Raw genomic sequence first — 18361 nt, 5'->3', positions numbered from 1 at the left:
TAGCAACCACTTCTGACAGTGGAAGAAAGTCTGCGAATTTTATTTTTTTTGCACAATGTATGTAATAAAACTTCTAAAAGAAAAATTTGCGCCAAAGTTTGCAATTGAAATTTGCAATGCAATAAAAGTTTAATGAAAAATTTTCACTTTTGTATTCTTATTTGTGCACATTTTTTTCCTGTTTATGACTTTTGCTACATCCCCCTATAAAAGTGATACAAAAGAAAGATAGGCAAAAACAACAATAATGGGCAACAAAATGATAGTAAATTGTCTCAAAACATTTACTTATTCACATCATACATGTACATACAAAATGATTGTGGACAAATGCAACCTTGGCAATTATGCACCTTAATAGAAATTACACCTACAACACTCAGGGGCACATTTACTAACCCACGAACGGGCCGAATGCGTCCGATTGCGTTTTTTTCATAATGATCGGTATTTTGCGATTTTTTCGGAAAATTATCGCAACTTTTTCGTTACTAATACGATTTGTGCGAAAAAACGCGAGTTTTTCGTAGCCATTCCGAAAGTTGCGCAAAATCTGGCGATTTTTCGTAGCGTTAAAACTTGCGCAAAAAGTTGCGATTTTTCCGTAGCGTTAAAACTTGTGCGAAACGTCGCACCTTTTAAGTTTTAATGCTACGAAAAAGGCGCAACTTTTCGCGCAAGTTTTAACGCTACGAAAAAATCGCCAGATTTTGCAAAACTTTCGGAATGGCTACGAAAAACTCGCGTTTTTTCGCGCAAATCGTATTGGTAAGGAAAAAGTCGCGATAATTTCCAAAAAGTCGTAAAGGCGCCGAAAAAATCGCAAAAAATACGAAAAAGTCGCAAAATGTTCGTTTTCCAATCGGAATTTTTCCAATTCGGATTCAAATTCGTGTCTTAGTAAATCAGCCCCTCAGTGTATAACAGATGCAGCATGAGCACCTGTTCTTTTCTACTCTATTGATCCTATGATCCTAAGTAAGATAAATGTTTTTAAAGTAAAAATGAGTGTTATATATTCATTTAATATGATGCACTTTTACCCTGTGCTGGAAAAATAATTTTGTGTCAGAAACACTAGTATAATTTACATAAATAAACAGATTAGTCCTGTAGAATACAGTGGGTATATTTGAGAATAAATAAAGCTCAAATGCCATTTTTTGCTCTCTGCGGACATTTAAAAAAAAAAAAAAAAATAGGTAGCGTACACCCAAATAACTATGTTGGTGCACCCAAAGTCACCGATTTAATGACTCCTATCTGATAAAAAATATTCAATAGGTATTTATTAATAAAAAAAAATCAAAAGTACATAATGGAGAAAAAAGTTTATTTGTAGCTGCTGGATAATCAGATACAATATTTTCATTTCACTTTTTAATGTAACTGGTCCTACAATCATATTGGGAAAGATCTTCACAAGCCTCTCACTTACCTATAGAACAGGAAATCATCTGAATTGTTGAAAATCAAGATCACTTCTGGCTTTTATTTGTTTTTCAGATCTGGTGACAATTCTATGTAGAATACTAATGTTGAGGAAATTCCATGGAGAATAATTAATATAATGACTATAAATTCAACATCTATAACTAAGCTATAAATAAAACCATTACATATGGAGCTTCTGAGAAACCAAAGGTTTCTAAATCCTCATTGGGGTAGTGTTATAAATACACTTGGAGAAAATTCTCTATCAAAATGCTGTACAACAAAGTTATTTATTCTTAATAGACTTGAGAGTTATTGGATTTATTTATTAGAGTTATTGAATTAGCTGCTTCACTGTTTGGGAGAAGGTTTAAGTCTGGGTGATTATCAAAGGATGAGATATGAGAGATGGAGGCAAGGTATATATTGTTTTAGCGTTAATAACTAAACTCAGTTTCTCTTTGATTTAGTAAAGAGGACATATGTATAACAACATAAAACTGCTCTGAGTACTCTTCTGACCACTTTTACAATGTACATTATGTTCTTTAGTAGCATGATAGTAGCAGTTTTTAATATTAGGAATTTTTTTGGTTTTCCAGAAAAGTGGGGTTAATCAGATAAATCACAAATGTAATGTTTCTCAAAAAGATTCTGCTGTCATTTCCTTTGTAGGAAGTTTGGAATAGTAATATAGTGTGCCAGGTTGGTGAAATGGTCAAGTAAATACGAATGGTAGTCATCTGCTGGGGCAGAGGAACTCCATGAAGGGGAGCCCCAATGGACACGCAGTGTGAGAACTGGGTGCTACAACTCAGATGGTTTTGATCATTCAGTCTTATTTCTATTAAAACAAAGAAAAAACTATGTAGTTCAATTATTTAAAAGAATACAGAAGCTTCAGATAGCTTGATTCAGCTACCTCAAAAATAGAAGAATAGACAACCTTTCTAGAGGTCTCTACTACAAAAATATGAATCACCTATAACAGTGCTAATTGTGACAAGTGCTTGTATATAAAATAATTGTTAAAATATCTTTCATTAGCAATTCATTAAATACTTGGGTTAATTCATGGTACCCAAATTTACAGTGTAAGATTACTTATAAAATCAACATTAAAGATTAAAATTTGGTGAGTTAGAAGCTTTGAAAGAATGCTACTGTCTCGATTAATTGCTAACTGATCCCTAGGGATATGAACAAGTGGGGAAAGTCAGAACACCCAAGACTGTGGACCTTGCCTATCACTCTCACTAGAGAACCTAATTAGCTTGTAAACTACAAATCAGGGGTGCCTTAGTAAATAAAAAAGAAAATACATTTCACTGATTCTCTTGGAACTTGTTAAAAAATCTCACCTGACTTTTCAAATTCGAATAAACTCGTTTTCCCAAATGTCTGATATTTACTTTAAAAAGTTGCAAGGAAAAGTCGCTGTGAGAACAGTTAAAAGAATCGTTGCTGCGAAAATCCTGACTTTATTGAATTGTCACTGCGACAAAACCCAGCAGAATCTCTAAAGTTTCAAGACAAAATAAAGAACTTCAAGGAAAGGGACCTTTGCCATTGACTTCTACAGTACATGAACTTGGCAAGTTTAACCTAGCAAATTCAGATTTGTAGCCATTTAGTCACATAATAAATTTCAAAAAAGTTGTCCTGGATTTTCTCTGCGACTTTTTGCGCTAAAAAATAGATTCAGTGTTTGGCTAATAACTCGAATTATCGACAGACTAAAAAACAAATGATTAAAATCATTTTACGCAAGTTTTGACAAGGCTTTAGCAAGTATTTCCATCACACCACAGTTTATTTAAATCCATACACTCTTCGTGAGAATAAATGAAATACCATTTTGCTGATATTGGAATCCTGAGGTCTCCTCCTCAACCAGTGCTTGATATAAAACAGGAGAACACTGATATAGATATAGATCCAATATCCTAAGTGGATCTATGGCAATATTATTGTTTTGGGGGTGGGGTTATATTAAGCACTTGTTTGGGAGGAGACCTCATGACTCATATCAGCAAAATGGTATATTATCTATTTGGCCTTGGTCTGCATTGGTCATTTTTTAAATTGATGCGAAAATATCTGCACCCCTACATGTTATTGTTCATGGCTATTAAAACTGGTGCATAAGCAACCACCTACCTTGTTGGATTTACACACGTCACCATAGGAATGTATATTTAGTAAAGACAAAAAGTAAGCTTTAATGTTTTGGTTACTTGTTTTATAGTTAACCAATGAGCAATACTTTAAGGCAGAAGGTCAGTTTAAAAGAGAACTAAACTCAAAAAATGAACATGGCTAGAAATGCCATATTTTATATACTGAACTTAATGCACCAGTTGTCACAGGAGCTCCCCATCTTAGATTCTGTGACACTGCACATGCTCAATGTGTTCTGAGCAGCTGTTGAGAATTTAAGCTTGTCACAAGCAGAATATTAGGCTGATCTGTCATATAAACTGATGCTACAGGGCTAATTATTAAATTCTGATTGCACTCGTTTCTGAGCTGCCATGTAATGTAAAGCTGAATTAATTACTAATCAGACATATTGTGACTTTTATATTCTATGTATGCAGTCCCTAATCTCAGTAAATGACAGCAGCACAGAACATGTGTAGGGAAGCAGCAAAAAAGAAGATGGGGAGCTACTGATAGTGTCTTCAGAGGCACAGATCTTCCCTGCTGTAGTTGCCTTGGGCTAATCCAGAAGCTTAAAACATGAGAGCATATTTACTTAAACTCTAACATTTCAAATTTTTTTTATTTTTTATAATTCAAATAAACTCATTTCCACAAAAATCTGATATTTACTTAAAAATCTGAACTGAAAAAGTCTGTGTGGGGGTCACATTTTTTTAAATTGTTGCACCAAAACCTCTACTTTTTCGAATTGTCGCACAAAAAACAGCGCCAAAAATCTGAAACCTCTAATGTTTCAAAACAAAAGAAGGATGCTCCAGGGAATGGAAGGTACATCTGCCACTGACTTCTACATGATCTCGTCGGGTTTTAGCTGGCGAATTGTCGGATTTGGATTTTTAGCCATTTTGTCATATAGTAAAGCTGAACGTACAATGGTTAATCAAAAGAGTAAGGAGCATTAATCTACAGGTGTATTTGGTCGCACTATGTGGTTGGTTTTTTTTACATGTGATCAGTTGACAGATGCTCCCTACAACCAATGAAATGTTGAGCATATGTATTTAAATAGATGTTATGCAGTGTGCCGCCGCAACTTTTTTGTATATTTACCGCGACTTCGTCTTCGTCGCGAAAAAATCGGATTGGTTTTTCCGCTGTTTACAATTGCTAAATACGAAAAAATCACGACGGCGGCGAAATAGTCGCGCAAAATACGATAAAGTCACAGCGGCAACGAAAAAGTCGCAACAAATACAAAAAAGTCGCGACGGCGACGAAAAGACGGCAAAATTTTGGTTTCCAATACGAATTTTTCCCTTTCGGGATTCGGATTCGTGGATTAGTAAATATCCCCCTTAGTGTATTTTTAAAGTAACATAATGATTGGGCAGCCACTTAGGTAGATCCTGGGTAATGGAAAGTTCCTGCATCAATTCTGAATGGGCCTGCTGAGATTTTTTAACAATTATCAAGAGAACCAGTTTCTAATTTCTTTTCTAAGGCACCCTCGATTAATGCTTTTACAGGCTAATTAGTTTATCTAATGAGAGTTGTAGGCAATGTACCATTGAGACCACAGTTTGGGTGTTCTCACTTTTCCCACTTGGTGATATACCCAGGGAGCAGTTAGCAACTAATTGAGACAGTAACTGTCTTGGAATACCTTCTATCAATTGCAAATTCACCAATTTAATTTTCATATTTATAAAGGTGGTGATTTTATGGTAAATTTGGGTACTATTCATTGACCCACATACTTAATGAACTGCTAATAAATTATGTTTAAATTGTTTATTTTTATATACAAGCACTTTTTTACATTACATTACATTAACATTTATTTATAAAGCGCCAACATATTCCGCAGCGCTGTACAATAAGTCACTTTCTTAATTGCACAATATAGCACTGAATATTTTATACTGTGAGAAATTCAATAACTGCCCCATTGTGGAGTTGATAATATGCTCTTGCATTTTATTTTGCATTGGAACTATGTATGAATTGTTTAGGTGATTACATAATGAATTGGCCAGATGCTGAGGTAGATCTTGGCTAACTGAAACTGTCCGAGTCATTTTCTAATTTCTTTTTTGTTTTCTAATGCACCCTTGATTTGTCGTTTTACAGGCTAATTAGTTTCTCTAATGAGAGTGGTAGGCAAGTACTATTGAGACCACAGTCTTGGGTGTTCTGACTTCACCCATTAGGTGACAAGCCTAGGGATCTATTAATAAGTCATTGAACATTATTCACTTTTTAAATATTAGTAATAATCACTGCAAACCCAGAGTAAACTGGGGTAAATACAAATTAGTTACAATTAACACTTTAACAGGTAATTTAGATTTCTTCTTTTTATTTTTAAGGTGATTTTATTTCTGAAACAAGTTATACAGGAAGAAATGATATGTTCTCCAGAATCCTTTTTACTATATGGCCAGCAAAACTATTGAAAGATAACCAGGTTGCCCTGTTGGTAAGCAATCATTTTGTATTTAATGAGCCTGGTCTTTGTTTGTTTGCCCAAATCTGGTATATCCCCAGAAATCATTTAGACTCGTGCTTCTCTATACATATTCAACATAATATATAATCACGACAGAAATCATTGAGTCTTCATCAAGCTTAAGTATTGTGGGGTGTCATCTTCCGCAAAAAATAAGGCCTACTTGAACAACAAATGTACTGTACTAGGAAAAATTTCAAACAGACCATGTGATCAGCATAATTAATGAATATTTGCTGGATTCATCACCTTGAATGTAATGTATTCCAGAATGCATATGGTTTCCATGAACCTTTGTTTTCATGAAAAAGAAAAGAAAAATAACCAGCTAGAAATTCTTTTAGTGCAGAATGCACAAAAGTGTTCTCTGTACTTAAGATGTGGCCCCCTTGACCCTCTCCAAGTGCAAGTGAGGTGAGAGCAGGGAATCAGCATCGGAGCTGCTAGGAACTAGCTGCCTCCCTCAAATAATAACTGATACTTTTACAATAATTTAAACATTTATGAATTACAATTTATAAATTAAATGTACGTTGTTTTTGGTGCACAGAAATATTTATCAATAGCTGCCCATATCTCCTGGTTTCTTGTACTGTATATAATAGGGTTTAATAAAGGAGTTACTGTGGTATACAGAAGAGACAGATAAGAGTTTATATTGTTTATATGTGTTGAAAAATGGCAAATAAGATTCTCACATAGGCAGGGTCGGATTTCTGATTGGGGCGCCCCGAGCCCGCCCGTATGGTCGCCCGCCCACCTCGACCACGTATGCGTGCACCAATCCCCCTGTCAAGTGAGGCCCGGAGACGGGCGCAGCGTAGGGGGAGGGCCTGCATGACAGGGCAGGCTGCACAAGCAGGGATTGGACAGAGCAAATCAGGGGGTAAAGGGGGGTACAAAAGGAGTGGGCAAGGGGAGGGAGGGCCACTCAGCGCGGGAAGCGGGCGCAAAAGGTCAGGCGGCAGCCACAAGAGGCCCACCCACCCTCCCTATGTTAAAATAAGGAGAAGCAAGTATATAGTTTAGGACTGGGAAAGTAAGGGGATCTTATAGGGCAAGCAGTAAGCAAGCATTAATTAGCAGTCACAGCGTTGGCGGGTCCTTTGCCAGTCTGCCGGGCATGGTGTTGGACAGTACTGGACCGTTGGGGCAACCCCTAAGGTGGGTACCCACGGTGAGGTGGGATATGGTCAGTTAATTACCCAGGGGCGTGGTCCCTTGTGGATGGTTGGTGTGGATATTAACGCTATGCGTACCCACTGAGCTAGGTACAAGCGGCTAGTGGGTATTGCTGGCATCTGGAAGGGCAGACTGGCAGAGGGCCTTAAAAGTTATAAATTGTTATAAATTATTATAATGTTACTATACTAATAGTGGTACTAACATACAAGGTATAATGTCAAAATGTTTACTTATGACTGTTTGTCAAGTAATAAAGCTGTGGCCATATCATCCAATCAAGGTGTTGTCACGCGTTTTATTTAAAGAAAGGGGGTGGTTGAAAGGGAGCGAGAGATAGGCCGTGCACCTGGTCATGCGCGTCAGAACTCATGCGGAGCATTGGGAAGAGGATGCGCTAAAGTTTATGTGCGTCCTCTCCCCATTGCTCCGTATGCGGGCAAAATTTTCCTGTGCGATAAATCCTGGCCTGCACATAGGTCATAATGATAAAAACAAATGGAAAAATGATTACAGGAGTGGAAAGCAAAAAAAGCTTCCATTTCCAAAAGTGATACATCAGAACAGGAATGTTTAAGAAATGGAGCAGCATCACAAAAATAATGATCAAATACACTGGGACTACAAAACTGTAGAAAACATATCTGAAGGACAAATAATAGCCTCCCACTCAAGAACCAATGATGAGTTTCATCTGAAGTGTATTGTCCATTATCATGGTATAGTGCTTAAATGTGTTTTAGTTAGTTTTAAAGAGATAAAGGCAGTCGGTACCAACATTCCAGGCACCTTATATACAGTCAAATGCAGTCTGTATTTACAAAACTAACACATTATATGCAGTGAGACACAGTCGTTACTGACACCAGATATTCTGTCATGTCCTCGCACTATAACACTGGCACTGAAACACAACATTGGTTTGTTTCCCAGCTATACAATCTCATGACGGCTCCCCTGTAACTGACTAGAAATGAACATAACAATGACAAAAGTGAAAAAAGTGCAAAAAAAACAAAAAATATGTATAAAGCACAATTAGCTTTTTCAGGGGGAAAAGAGTTAATTTAGAACTAGAGCAAGGGTGATATTATAGATGTCAGGTGACAAAAAAACTATTTAATTTCAGATAGTGATTCAGGCTTTAGAGACTCCACAGATTGGCAGTTTAGACTGGCCTAAGACCCCAGGTATTACATGATAGACAACTCAAGGCAGGTGAGCTGGGATGTTTAATATACAGGTATATAAATAATACAGAAGTGAAACATAAATAATACACACACATAAACCATTCCTTTTTGTAGCAAAAGGCATTTTGAACAAAAGTTGGTTTACAGGTGGGCTTAGCGCCACCTACTGGCTAACCTTCGGCAGATGTGTAGGTACTGTACGCAGTACAACTTTATCCTGGTAAAAAACTGTCCATGGAGTTTTAAAGGAAAGTGCAGAAAGATTTGAAATTCTGCGAGCTGAGCATAGAGCCAGAAGGAGAACTACTTTCCAAACTACAAGGAGTGCCGTAAGGACTAAATTAAAATCCCAAGTAGCTATACACTATAGACTAAGGCTTGAAAATATTGTCAAAGCTCTGGGAGGAGGTCCTATTGCTTTTGGAACAGCATTAGATTGATAATCCAGCCATGTTTTCCCAGTGTCTGAATGCACATGATCATGTACTGATGGGTTGGGTGCTGTGATATCATCTAGACAGGCTGTGATCAGAATGCCATGAACCCGTAGTGTTGCTAAAAGGGCATTGAGAACCTTTGAGAATATTCTCGGGGGCCAATGTTAGCCCAAAAGAAAGAGCACAAAACTGGAAATGTTGGTCGCCTATAGAGAATCTCAGGAACTGCTGGTGATTGAGGTGAATAGGTATGTGCATGTAGGCATCCTTTATGTGTATTTGAACATGTACATGTTGAAAGGATTTAATAATGGTTGGCAGAGACTTCATTTTAAAACAATCATATTTCACAAACTGGTTCAAGAGCCAGAGATTGAGAACGATAACCCCTGCCTTTTGGTTTTTTTTGGGCACTGAAAAGATGTTGAAGTAATAGCCCTTGAAGCAGTGGTTTGTTGAACTGACACAATCACTTGTGAGTGTAAGCAGTCTCGAATTATGTTTCTTTTCCTGTGAGGTGGGAATTGATAAAGGGACAAGATGGAGGCTAGGTGAAGGTGGACACGTGTGCACATGATAACCAACAGAAACAGAAAATGATAACCAACCAGGGCCGGAACTAGGGGTAGGCAGAAGGGCCACCTGCCTAGGGTGCAATGCTGGGGGGGGGGATGCCAGGCAGGTACCTCTTCTTTCACCTACCACTAGTTCTGGGCCCTTTCCCCCCACTGCAGTACCCCCGAGCGGGCCCAGCAACCTCTCCACCCTGTGTGTGCGCATCGTGGCGGGCCAAGCCAACCAGGCCTAGGGTGCCTGGCCAGCTTGGCACAGACCTGTAACCAACAAAAACAGAAAGCCTTATGGGCTGGAAAAAATAGTTTTCCACTTATCATCATCAATAACCATTTAATTATTTAGTGTAAGTTATGCAGTGCTTTACACTTATTTATAACAAACAGGGGATTACAATAATTTACAAACAAAACAAAAATAGGATTGGAGGTTTTTACTCAAAGTGCTTACCATCTAAAGGGTAGTGTTGTTCATAAAGACACATGACTGACTGACTCAGCCCATGGTTTCTGTTATGCACATGTGCTAACCTGGTTCTAGAGATGAAGGGGAGTCATCAGTTAAATGTACCTATGGCAATGGCATCTTAAATCAGTCCTGAGGCTGAGAAGTCACACTAATAACATTCAGTCAAAAGCAGATGATTCCTTGAGTTTGTTTCTTTCCCCCTACTCCTTTGCTCATGAGGTAGAGGTGGAGGGGTCAAATCATATTAATCATCCAGCTATGGTTCCAAAAAATTGGGAAGCCATTTAGGTGTTCACCAAAAGAATATCACCTTTGATTTAAAGGGGGGCTACCAATATGATTACAAAATCCACTATAATGCGTAGTAAATCCACTAACGTGTATAACATTGCTGGAACATTGAAATCATTTGCCGCTGCTTCTTTTTCATCGATGGAGGGACCATGGTAGTGGTCCGGGTAGGTTAAGCACAGCGATGGGTGCATTTTATGTTCCGGTTTGGTGACAAACTTCACTACAGAGAGAGGGGAAAGAGGAATACGAATTTTATGAAAAAGAGAGATAGTTTTGAGTGTTCCAGCACACAAACCGTGTTTGGATCTTAAATGTTCCAGCACACAAATGATTAAAAGATGGTATGTCTTTTAAACCACCAGAGTATTCACTATAAAAATCTCATGGGGCACTGCATGCAATTGTTTTATTATCATAAAAAGTAAAACAAAGTATTGCACTTTCATATAAAAGTGTCTTCAAGGGGTTGTTCGCATTTAAATTAACTTTTAATATGAGGTAGAGAGTGATATTCAAAGACAATTTGCAATTGGTCTTCATTTTTTTATTTGTAGTTTTTCAGTTATTTAGCTTCTTATTTAGTAGCTTTTCACCAATCTGGTTGCCATGGCCTAAATTACCATAGCAACCATGCACTGATTTGAAAGAAAGACTGGAATACAAATATGCAAAGGCCTGAATAGAAAGATTAGTAATAAAAACTAGCAATAATAATTAATTTGTATCCTTACAAAGCCTTGGTTTTTTTAGAGGGGGTCAGAGACCCCTATTTGAAAGCTGGAAATATTCAGAAGAAGAAGGCAAAAAATTCAAAAACTATAAAAAAGAAAAAACGAACACACGAAAAAACAGCTTTTTAAAATATGAATCTATTTTAAAAGTTGCCTATAGGTCATGTTGATCATTTTTCGCTGATAGGGCTGCTTTTGTAAGTTATTGTTACATGAAGTTCCTAAACCTGACTGTTTTGCCAACCTGACTTCTCAGCCTGTCAGTTATAGCTTCTAATGGTAATGGCCTCCTGCTGCACAAATATGGCAGCCTGCTCATAGAGGAACTTGGGGGATCAGACAGGTAATGTCAAAGCATCGGACAAATACTTTTATGGCAAAATTATAAATAGCATGCAAAGTCAGTGTTATGATAGATGTAAAAAAGGTTTCATTTTTGGTGTCAGTATCTCTTTAAAGTTGAACCACCCCTTTGCGAGCAATAGAAAGTCACTTAGCAGTGCAGATTAGTCCAGAGTGTATAAAATGCGCAGCCCCTGGCAAATGTAATTATGGGCATGTGAAGTGCCTTTAAATTGACACTGTGGACTATTCTACTTTGCCTGTTAGGAAAGGCTGTAAGTCTGCTGTTCCGGCTTTTTTCATTCCTGATCCTTGCATGTTGATTGTAGATTCTCTGGTTCCTGATCCTTTGCCTTGCTGCCTGTCTACATTTTAGCCATCCCTTAACCTGGTCTCTTTATCTTATCCTGTTAACCCCAACAGTGAGAATCATATCTTGTCATGCCACTCATCCCCTGAGCCCAGACCTGTACTTAATCTCAGGTTCTTTCTTTAGTGAGAGGTGTAGAAAAGGCTTAACATATTTCTATGGACCCCTTATTCATATAATACTCAAAATCTAAAATGTTTTCATCTGCGTTTTGCAAATCACATGCAGAGGAGAATTGACCACTTGTAATAAGTCAACAAATGTTTGTAACTCCCGATGATAAATGCAGCCTCCATTCACTAAGGAATATAGTATAAAAGCTGTACAATTTAGAGAACAATGTACTTATTATCCTAGCCACTCAATATACACAGTTCATCCTTGGCTGTCCTGAAGCACTTTAATCCCAGAGGAAAAAGTTATGGTATAAATCTGCCCACTCAGTTTAAACAACACTTGAGGAGGTATTCAGAATTGAATATCAGGTAATAAAACTGTCCTTCATCCAAAACTGGTCAAAATGATAATTTACCAAAACAGACCCTAATTGTATCCATATTTGTGCATTGCATGCACGTTGTGACGCTGGTAACAATACAGGAATTCTTCCCAAAACACTGCATTGTGGGTAAAAGACATGGCTTTTTGCTTTCAAATATTGCATCTTTGGCTTTACGCACACCTTGTAAATGAGGCGTAACTTTTGCTAAAATGTATGCAATTTATGCAGCTTATGCAAAAACATATGTTTTAAAAAAAAAAGTTACACAATTTCCAAAACTTACGTAAATTATGTTAAAGCTTACATAAAAACGTATGTGCCTTAAGTAGCAAGTAGTGCCAAAGCAGTGTGACAGGGGCAGGCAGGTGTGTATGGAGTAAATTTAGGGCAAATTCCCCTGATCTCCAATGAATTAAAAAACTTAAGGCCAACTCCAATCCAATAAACTGACTGGCTGACTGATAAATTACTACTACTTACTAACATCAACTGTTATATTGTGATCTATTCAGTGACATAACTATAAAACAAACCCTGAAGGTGTGGGGCTGGGGAAACAGGAGGCCTTAAGTGGGGTGGAAGTTGACCCATGACTTTGTGCGCAACCTGCAATGTGAACAAAATTTCATGGGATGGGGAGACAAAATTTTTTGGGGGGGCTGGGCCCTCCTGAAGTTACACCACTGGATCTATTTACATACAGTATTTAGATATATTAGCTATCACCTACCTGTGCTTTTCACCAGTGGAATAACTAGTTACTGGGCCCCAAAGCAAGATGATTTGGGAAGATATTTTCTATAAACCTATATTGCAGCTGCTTATCCGTCAAATTCCCACAGGGTCCTATATAGTTCCTAGGCCCCCCAGCAGCACTAAGGTTTGGTTACTTTCTATTTACTCCTTGCTTTTCAGTAAAATGACTTGTGAGTTTATATCATAGTAACTGTGGTTGAAAAAAAAACACCTCCATAAAGACCTAGCAAAATCTAATTGATAGGCATGGCAAAAAAATTGTCAGCTTGTGTTTAAGGGTGGTTGCAAAAAATAACTTTTATAGGCCCCTAAAATTTCTGATGGACCCCAAATTTCTTATGGTGGCCCTGTGTCAGAACATGACAGGGACTTAAATTTGGCAGTTACTTATTACTTGTGATATCCGCTCTCTGCAATACCATTTTATTTACTCGCTTGGCTAATACCCAGGGATTTGTTCCTTAAAAAAAAAAAATTTTGTTGAAGAGGAACTTTGCTAAAGCCATGCGAATTTCATGGTTTCTTATACTGTATACAACAGGATTTAATAAAGGGGTTACAACAGTATAGAGCAAAGACAGGAGCTTATTAATGTTCCTGATGTGACCAACAGCTGGAACCACATAAATTGTCACCAATGTTCCATAGTACAAAGACACCACAGCCATATGGGAACTGCAAGTAGAGAAGGCTTTCTGCCTGCCAATGCTGGAGGTAATCTGGTGGATGGCAATAAATATACATATGTAGGTCACAATGATAAAAATAAATGGGAACAGGGTTATAGGGGTGGAAAAAAGAAATGCTTCAAGTTCTAAAAAGTATGTATCGGAGCAAGAGTGCTTAATTATTGGGGCAAAATCGCAATAATAATGGTCAAATTCACTGGGACCACAAAACTGCAAAAAATATATTTGCAATACAACACACAGAGTTGCCATAAAACTTAAAATCCATGACCAAAGTGCTAGATGGAGCTGAAGTTTCCAGTCCATAATAGAACTGTAATGCAGTGGTTTGCAGATTGCCAGAAAACGGTCATAAGACATGACTGTAAGGATGGAACACTCTGTGTTTGTTAAGGCTGACATGATGAGTAACTGGGAGATGCATTCAGGGACAGATATCGAGTCACCTTCCTTCAATGTGACCAATAACATCTTAGGGGTAATATTTGTGATGAATAATATTTCTGATAAGGATAAATTGCAAAGAAAGAAATACATTGGAGAATGAAGCTGGCGGCTACATGATATCGTTGCTATAACCATGGAATTACCAATCAGTGTCGCTATGTAAAATATTAGGAATATGGCAAAAATAAAATATTTGAAATTATGAATCGTTGAAAATCCCAAAAGAAGAAATTCTGTAATCACTGTCTGGTTTTCCATTGTCTTGAAAAAATATAGTAGGTTGGCAAGCGTTTTTTTCAACATGTAAAGTAACTATAGAAAAAAAGCTGAATTCATTACTGGTGACTGTAACTCTTTCTCATAACAAGAATAGTTTATAAACAGGAAAATCAGGCAAAGAAAAAGTGATTTTGTATGATTAATGGATTTTTTATTCATATTCATATTGCCATATCTATGGAAATACTGGTTGCTTTGATAGATGAAATCATAAATAGCAACTTGACCCAAGCTATTATAGAGACTGCACTAACCGTTTGTTTCAGGTTTGAAATAACTACAGACCTTTATTCACCCCTCAAGGCAGTTGAATATAGAAAAACAGTTACAGTAGGTGCTGTTTTGCTATTGTGCTTGGCATTTCCTTTAAACATAACATTTAGGATATATATTTAGTGTACCAATCAAATGTTGTGGCACAGTGAAGCTCAGCATATCACTTTCTGTATCAGTGTAAACATATAAACTTGTGCCTTTAAATTATGGAAGCAAAATTTGTTTAAACTGTAGTGCAGATGCAACTGGCATATTGTGGGGGTTCAAATAAATGAACTATTGTTAATGATAATTTTTTACTAATAATAATAGGACCTAAAATAAAACACATTCCTACGGGTTGGAGAAGTGAGTTTTTATGCATTCTTATGGGAGGTGGAGAGGGAGAGAGGAGAGAACTGAGCAGCCTTGTGCCCCAAACCTGAAGGAGCCCTAAAAGAGAGGAAGTCTGATACCAAAGAACATGTTCCCAAAAAAGGAGACAGGAAGAGACCTGTGTTTCTTTTGATAGAGGACTGTCTGTGAGTGCTTATGGCTGTATTTACATAGACCTTTCTGATAAAGCTTATTTAATTTTGACCTTTTCTTCTCCTTTAATTGAAAAGTTTCAGAATTGTTGTTCAGTGCAGACAAGTGCGGCCATGATTAACATAGCAAGATGGGGAACCATAAATGAAACGAGTCAGAGGGAAAAGGTGGTAAAACATAACGGAAAAGAGGTGAGAAGAATGGAGGCAGCAGATCGGTAGGAGAGAGAAAAGGGAAAGAGGCGAGCAGAAGTTGTTTATACTAGAAAACTCTCTTCTGAAAGCCATAACATACAAAAACTTTGGGACCCAAAACCAAAAAGAAAATAAATTTAGAAATGAAAAAGTTTAAATTAGCAAGCTGACATGGACAACTAAATTGTATAAAATAAAATGTATAAAAGTAAAATACTTGACTTTGGTTAAAAAAACAAACATCTCTTCAATTAACCCATATTAATCATAGACATAGCAGACTCCTTCACTTTAAACAATATCTGTAAAAGTAAGATGCACAATAGATTGTTCTCTCAGTTTATATATTCACTAAAAAATATAATTTATGATTTTAATTAAATTAATTTACCCCCCTTTTTAATACCAAAACGGCAAAATGGTGTCCATCAGTGGAACACTAGATCCGTAGTGCTGCAATATCAAGAATCTTTTATCTATTTAAAGCAGCGGATGAAAAATCTGTGAGGAGTTTATGCTTTGTCAAGAATTCTCCTGTGATTAATTAATATCCAAACAATAAATTACTGTTCACCTGAGCAAATCCCTACTGCCTGAAAGGAAATTGAAAAAAAAAATCTGCAAAATAAACAATATTGCATCATTGAAATGATTTTAATAGGGGTTGCTGTAACTAGGGATAAACTTTAGTAAACTGGTAAAGTTTTATGGTGAATTTTAAGATATCAGCAAAACAATGGGAAGGTACATTAGCAAGATAGAAGCTCCCAGTAGATATCAGAATAGCACTCAATAGTAAGAAATCCAAGTCCGGCTTGCGACTCCTCCAGTTACATGGGAGTAGGTGAAACAATAGGTTATCTGAAAGCAGTTCTAATGTGTAGCACTGAAAGCTCAGAATCAGGCACAATGCACTGAGATGGCTGCCTACACACCAATATTAGAACTAAAAATATATTTATCGGTTTAAGAATAATTTTCCATAAATTTACACCATAAAAATCATGATAGAATCATGTAACTTTTACTATAATGTAGAAAGTGATATTTTGAGATAGTTTGCAAATGAGCTTAATTTTTTATTTGTTATGGTTTCTTATATATTTAGCATTTTGTTCCTGTTTTTTCAGGAACTACTGTATCTGGTTGCTAGTGTTTTATTTTCCCAAGCAACCATGCAGTGGTTTGAATAAGAAAATGGAATCGTTAGATAAGTAATAAAAAGTAAAAACCATAAAAATCATTACAGTATCCATTTAAAGGTACAAAGCTGCTTCATGTACTTCTGCATAGTTGAGCTGACTGGTCATCTGTTAATTATGTGACCCTGTTATGCCTGTGTAAGCCTGCATCATTCATTTCATTTCAACTTTTTAGCACTGTTTGCAGATGTAAATATCACTGAATATGTGTAAAAGGGAAATTGGCTGCTGGATGAAAGCTGCTATTTATTTTAGGAAAATGTGATGGTGCTGGTAAATGGAGGGTTTATATTCAATACAAATGGTGTGATCTGGGTGGGGCAGATGTGCCCAACTTAAATATATGGTAGGAAAATGTAGGGTTTATGTGCAATACCCATGCTCGAATTTCAGACGCTATATGCAAGTTGCCCAACTTGTCGATTTTTATGAATTGCTATAGTTGCTACTGAGCAGTGAGCACTAGTCCCTCATTTATTATACAAATATTCCCATAATATTGCAACAAAACATAAAATAATAAATATAGGTTAAAAGTGGACAAGTTTTTTTTGTTTAAAAATTTTGTTTTCTATTATTGATCTGATTTCTTGATTTCTTAAAGTATAAATAATAGGATTAAACAATGGTGTTACCACAGTGTACAGCAGTGACAGAAACTTATTTAATCCCCAGGAGGACCCTCCTGAAGGAATTACATAAATAGTTATCAGTGTCAAATAATAAATGCACACAACCATTAAATGTGAGCTGCACGTAGAAAAGGCTTTTTGTTTTCCAGTGGTGGAAGGGATTTTGAGAATAGCAATGACTATGCGTATATAAGTGATAATGATAAAGACAAAAGGCAAAACTGCTATAGGGATGGAAAACACAAATATCTGTAGTCTCACAAAAAATACATCAGAACAAGAATGTTCCAGTACCGGTGTCAAATCGCAGTAGTAATGATCAATCACATTAGAGCCACAAAATTGCAATGAGCATATCTGAATAATCACAATAAGTGTTGAGATGAAACTAAATGTCCAAGAGATGATCGCAAGCTGGAGGCAGGACCTGAAATCCATTAAAGAACTGTAGCGCAGTGGATAACAAATGGCTAAATATCTATCATAGGACATTACAGTAAGAAAGATGGACTCAGCATTGGTTGAAACAGAGAACAGGTAAAGCTGTATTATACAGCTACTCACAGATACAGTGATTCCTTCCCTGAGGGTCATATGCAGCAGTTTAGGGATAATGGTTGTTGTGAAGAGCATTTCAGATGACGCCAGTTGGGTTAAAAAGAAATACATAGGACTGTGAAGGTGGCGATGAAAGCGCACAGTTATTAGGAGGAAGATATTTACAGACAACGTTGCAATATGAGTGACTAAAAGAAAAATGAAGAAGACTATTTTCAAACTGTGAAGATTTTGAAATCCAAGGAGGTGGAATTCCAAAATGAATGTTGTGTTCTCCTCTTGCATTGTTATGGACATAGGTCAAATTCTTCCAGAATAACAAAACTGCTAGAAATCAAACAGAACATAATGTACATGCATATGTTGTAAAATTATGACTATAATAGTATAACTGACAATATTTCCATTCTTCTCCAATGAAATACAGTCATTTTAAACATTCGATAAATATTATGGCGGGCCTAAATTTATTAGATAAATATTGTGGTGGGCCTAAAGTTTTACATTCAGTCTTTTCTCAAAGCATTTTGGGTAAAAAAGTTTTGCATGTTAATTTCTCAATTTGAGATTTAAAAACAGAATAGCCTGATTCTTTTAAA

General features: G+C 36.7%; 1 protein-coding gene across 1 annotated transcript; it reads right to left on the bottom strand.

The window, feature by feature from the left end:
- Window positions 1-17102: 17102 nt before the first annotated feature.
- LOC105946653 (olfactory receptor 11L1) lies at window positions 17103-18047 on the bottom strand. Its single transcript, XM_012958160.1, has one exon. It carries the CDS (start codon window positions 18045-18047, stop codon window positions 17103-17105), a length of 945 nt encoding a protein of 314 aa, XP_012813614.1.
- Between the last annotated feature and the right edge of the window lie 314 nt (window positions 18048-18361).

This window comes from Xenopus tropicalis, chromosome 2, assembly GCF_000004195.4.
Source record: "Xenopus tropicalis strain Nigerian chromosome 2, UCB_Xtro_10.0, whole genome shotgun sequence".
In the NCBI taxonomy this organism is placed as follows: Eukaryota; Metazoa; Chordata; class Amphibia; order Anura; family Pipidae; genus Xenopus; species Xenopus tropicalis.
The sequence above is the reverse complement of the archived record's forward strand: the minus strand, read 5'-3'. Positions and strand labels throughout refer to the sequence as shown.